The sequence below is a fragment of the Microtus ochrogaster genome, unplaced genomic scaffold, assembly GCF_000317375.1.
Source record: "Microtus ochrogaster isolate Prairie Vole_2 unplaced genomic scaffold, MicOch1.0 UNK51, whole genome shotgun sequence".
Lineage (NCBI taxonomy): Eukaryota > Metazoa > Chordata > Mammalia > Rodentia > Cricetidae > Microtus > Microtus ochrogaster.
In genome coordinates, this window is record NW_004949149.1 from 2,572,966 (window position 1) to 2,578,034 (window position 5,069).

Consider the following 5,069-nt stretch of genomic DNA (forward strand, 5'->3'; position numbering starts at 1 on the left):
AGATGTACTCTACAGGCTCCTAAAAGAGAAACAAAGACACCAACCCAGCCACAATACCTTTGACCTACAATCTGTCTTCCTACAAAATATGCTAGGGCAATGGTGGCACAGAACTTGCGGTAGTAGCCAATCAATGTCTGATTTGACTTAAGGCCCACTCCACAAGAAGGAACTCCTACCTGACACGGCTTTGGTGACCAAGAACCAGAGACTAGACAGTCCAAAGACCTAGGGTCAAATCAAAAATATTGATCTTAAAAAATAAAGTATCAATTTCAAAAAGAGAAAACATAGCAACCAGGTGGTGATGGTTCACGCCTTTAATTCCAGCACGTGAAAGGCAGAGAAAGGTGGATCTCTGAGACAGTTGGAGGCCAGCATTATCTGTTACATAATGAGTTCCAGGACAGCCCTGTCTCATTGTATGTATTTCTTCTTCCCAGTAGACAGTTGATGCTTCCTGTGGAATAAAGTTCTGTTTCAGAAGTAAATAAATGAAATCTCATGGAGAGAACTAACGTTGTCCATTTCAAAAGTCAGTGTCTGTGCTTTATGAACTCCTTATTTATTTCACACTCAAAATTCAGAATTTTTAGACTGTCAGACATTTTGGGGTGATCTGGCTTTGCTCCCACTATTTATTTTACCCTCAAGTGTGTTTTTGTAATGACTCTTTGATGTCTCTCACTGTGCAAATGTGGTTATAGATTCTAATTCTTCACCGCAGTCTTTCTTCATATAGCATTGTGTGTGTGTATGTGTGTGTGTATGTGTATGTGTGTGTGTATGTGTGTGTGTGTGTGTGTTTGCCCTTCATCTTACCATTTTTGAGACAGTGTCTGTCATTGAACCTGGAGCTTTCTGATTCAAGTGGACCAGCTGCCAGAAAACCCCAGGGTCACGGTGTCCCCATCTTCCCAGGTCTGGGATTACAGGCCTGTCCTGGAGGACCAGTTTTCTAAATGGTGCTGGAGCCTAAACTCGGGCCCTCATTCCTCACATAGGGGCAAGCTCTTTGCCAACTGAGCCATCTCCCTGTCCCTTAAAAAGAGGCTCTTGTTTTCCTTTTCATTTGTTTAGTGGCATAACTTTATTTAAAATGTTCTCATTTGTTGTTTCTTCCAGGGGATCTGGAGTCCTCAGAAAATCCCTAACCCAGATTATTTTGAGGATGATCACCCATTCCTTCTGACTTCTTTCAGTGCTCTGGGCTTAGAGCTTTGGTCCATGACTCCCAACATCTACTTCGATAATTTTATCATCTGCTCAGAAAAGGAGGTAGCAGATCGCTGGGCTGCCGATGGCTGGGCACTGAAGATAATGGTGGCAAATGCTAATGAGGTACAATAGTGACTGTGGGCGGGAGCCCTGGGCCCTAGCCCTGGCTGTGGGGTGTGCACAGGTGCAGCAATTACTAAACACCAAGGAGGCGTGCTGGAATAGAGTTTACAGACAATTTAGCTTTGCTGCGTAGACTCTACAGTGAACTCATCATGCAGATGCCTGTGTCCTCCTTCCCTATTTAAATCACGGTAGCTTTAATGGGATTCAAAGCCTACTTGAGGTTTACAGCAGTAAGAAATACTTCTTTGTGTTTTCATGGTGGCAGCGCAAGCCTAAGTATTACCAGAAATCAATATGCATTTCAAATATTTTCCCTTAGAGAAGTACTGAGAACTCTAAATTCAGTATCATTGTTTGGGTCAACTGCAGTGCTATGTGCTCCGGCCCAGCTGGCCTGGGAGCCCCCAGAAACTGTCTCCACTTCCCTCTTTACCATGAGGGCTCTGGGATTATAGATGCAGGCCACTGCAGCCAGCATTTATGTGGATGCCAGCTTTGGACATGCGCATTAGGGACCTTCATCTGCCAAACCATTCCCCTCCCCCATCTGGTGTCTTTAGATTCTTGATTGTTACAAGTAAAATATGTTGTGACCTTAGATTTTATGTTACTAAAATAAAGTTCATGCACAAGGGTCACTTGTGAAGTTGTTCCTATAAAAAGAAAAAGACAGTAATACCTGAGTGATTTTATTAGTAAGTTCTTTAAATAACAGAACATATTATCAAAGATTTTTTTTCTTCTTTTTATTTTTGGTATGTGTGTAGTATCTGTGTATACGTGTAGTGTGTGTAGGGTATATGTGTGTATGTGTGTACTGAGTGTGTATGTTTATATAGTGTGTGCATGTGGTATGTTGTGCATGTAGTGTGTGTGTAGTGTGTATAGTGTGTATTGTATAATGAGTGTGTGTGTGCTGTGTGTAGTATGCATGTAGTGTAGTGTGTACATGTGGTGTGATGTGTATGTAGTGTGTGTGTGGTGTGTGTATGTGTATAATGAGTGTGTGTGTAATGTGTGTGTAGTATATGTATGTGTGTATGTGTGTACTGTGTGTAGTGTACATGTAGTGTAGTGTGTATAAGTGTATGTTGTAGTGTGTGTAGTGCGTGTGTAGTATGTGTATGTATGTGTATAGTGTGTGTATAATGAGTGTGTGTGTGTGTACTGTGTGTAGTATGCATGTAGTGTGGATAAGTGTATGTTGTAGTGTGTGTAGTGTGTGTGATGTAGTATTGTAGTGTGGTGTGTGTGTATAGTGTATGATACAAAATGAGCATAATTAATTCCCACTGGACATTGGTGAACGCCCTGTGCTGATTTCCCCCACAGCCCGGTGTGCTCAGACAGCTAATGACAGCGGCAGAGGAGCGCCCGTGGCTCTGGCTCGTGTACCTTGTGGTGGCTGGGCTGCCCATAGCAGTAGTTGCTTCATTTTGTTGGCCAAGAAAAGTAAAGGTAAAGAGAACAGACTTTCTTCAGCTTTGTTTTCCAGACTTGCTTGTGTTCCAGGGCTGTAGGAATCAAGCAGCATAACAAATTCGGTGTAAATGCAATGAATTCCGTTTCCTGTGAGATTTACCGAGCGTGTGTTATGTACCTTGTCAGTTAGCGCAAAAAGGAACTGTAGATAAATGTTATGATGATGAGCACACGCTGTCCATTTCAGTAATTGGTGACTGTGCCTTAAAAAATAAAATAAAAAGCATGCTTTGCTATTAGTAAGAACAGCTTTTGTTAAACTGCCACAGAGAACATATGGAGACATGGGTCCTAAGACAGCCAACATATGTAAGTCGCAGACCAAGGCGGCTCTGGAACAAGGGACAGAGGAGGAGAAGGCCCCTGAGAAGCCCGAAGACTCAGAAGAGGAAAAGAAGCCAAGTGACAGTGATGTCATCATCGCGGAAAAGGGTGAGGCTGGGCTGGTGACTGAGACTGTGACAGCCAAGATCCTTTCCGCACTGACAGAGAACGTCCAGCCCTGCAATGCTCTGCCTTGTTCCGTGTCTAATGTGCACATTTGAACTGCCAAGGACACGTGACTCTGGCAGTGCGGATTAGCAGTGCTCTGAGAGGGACAGCCCTGTGAGCAGCCACCCCATAGCCTCTGTGTTTATGAGACTCCTTGACTCTTTACACACAGTGGGTGACCAGACATACCCTCACCCCAGTGGGGCACCTACAGCACCCCAACGTCTTCTCAAGTCTAGCATGGTGAACCAGTGTGTTCCTGGGGTTCCTTCCACATGTGTGTGCATGTGCTTGTCATGGAGCACACGTGGAAGTCAGAGGACAACTTGCAAGACTAAGTTCTTTAAAAAGAACAAGTGTGTGCATGTGTGTGGGGGAAGAGAGAGAGAGGGACAGAGGGAGAGAGAGAGGGACAGAGAGAGAGAGAGAGACAGAGACAGAGAGAGAGACAGAGAGACAGAGAGAGACAGAGAGACAGGGACAGAGAGAGGGACAGAGAGACAGAGAGAGGGACAGAGAGAGAGAGAGAGAGAGACAGAGACAGAGAGAGAGAGACAGAGAGACAGAGAGACAGAGAGGTGTGGGAGAGAGGGAGAAGGGGGTGTAAATTCTTTAGCCTGTAAGTTCTCAGAGTCTTTGTAACTTATTAGTGCTTTATATTGATGTTTCTGTCTCCTTTAGAGGGTATTCACAAACAGCAAATTTGTGAATACTTCAATATCAGAAGGGCCTTATTTTAGAAGGCAGTTTTACATTTCCCACTGCCCCACGCTATGCATGTGGAATATGTGGAAGGCAGAGGTGACATGTACTGCCTTCCATCTCCTCAACCTAATTTTTGGTAAATTAAGTTTTTACTTTATATAGCTCTCAAGACATGCTCCTGTTTGCATGCAGTGGTGTAGTAAGGAGGTCACCTGTTGGTTCCCAGCTGTCCAGACTCCTAAAATAACCACACAGAAACTGTATTAATTAAATCACTGCTTGGCCTATTAGCTCTAGCTTCTTATTGGCTAGCTCTTTTTTTAAAATATTAATTTATTTATCATGTGTACAATATTCTGTCTGCTTGTATGCCTGCAGGCCAGAAGAGGGCACCATACATCATTACAGATAGTTGTGAGCCACCATGTGGTTGCTGGGAATTGAACTCTAGACCTTTGGAGGAACAGACAGTGCTCTTAACCACTGAGCCATCTCTCCAGCCCTTGGCTAGCTCTTATATATTAATTTAGCCCATTTCCATTATTTTATATTTTACTATGAGGCTCATAGCCTACCGGCAAGGTTTTCAACATATCTGTCTCTGGCAGCTCCATGGCTTCTCCCTGACTCCACCTTCTTCCTCCCAGCATTCAGTTTAGCTTTCCCTGCCTTGCTAAGTTTTGCCTTGCTGTAGGTCCAAAGCAGTTTCTTTATTAATCAATGGTAATCACAGCATACAGAAGGAAATCCCACATTATGGTGGTATCCTCCTCTTCTTTTTCCTGCTCTCCCCTCTTTTTCTCCCCCCCTTCTCCCCACTTCCTCCCTGTCCTTTCATAATGACAGTGACAAAGTTGGCGATTTGGCTAAAGAGAATCCATAGGAGAACCAGTGAATAACAAAGGTGAATGGCCATACCTGCAGGCTACAAGATAACTTAGACAGCAGGCTGGAGAAGACAGGGGTCACCCTGACTTAGACAGCAGGCCGGAGAAGACAGGGGTCACCCTGACTTAGACAGCAGGCCGGAGAAGACAGGGGTCACC

The 5,069-nt window shown here is 44.2% G+C and overlaps 1 protein-coding gene across 1 annotated transcript in view; it reads left to right on the forward strand.

Annotated features, from left to right (window-relative positions):
* Clgn (calmegin) overlaps window positions 1-5,069 on the forward strand; it is a 35,577-nt gene that overhangs the window by 28,528 nt on the left and 1,980 nt on the right. Inside the window, exons 11-13 of the mRNA XM_026777261.1 lie at window positions 1,126-1,341; window positions 2,677-2,802; window positions 3,096-3,258. Coding sequence (XP_026633062.1) covers window positions 1,126-1,341; window positions 2,677-2,802; window positions 3,096-3,258 — 505 coding nt within the window. The remainder of the gene's footprint in view (window positions 1-1,125; window positions 1,342-2,676; window positions 2,803-3,095; window positions 3,259-5,069) is intronic.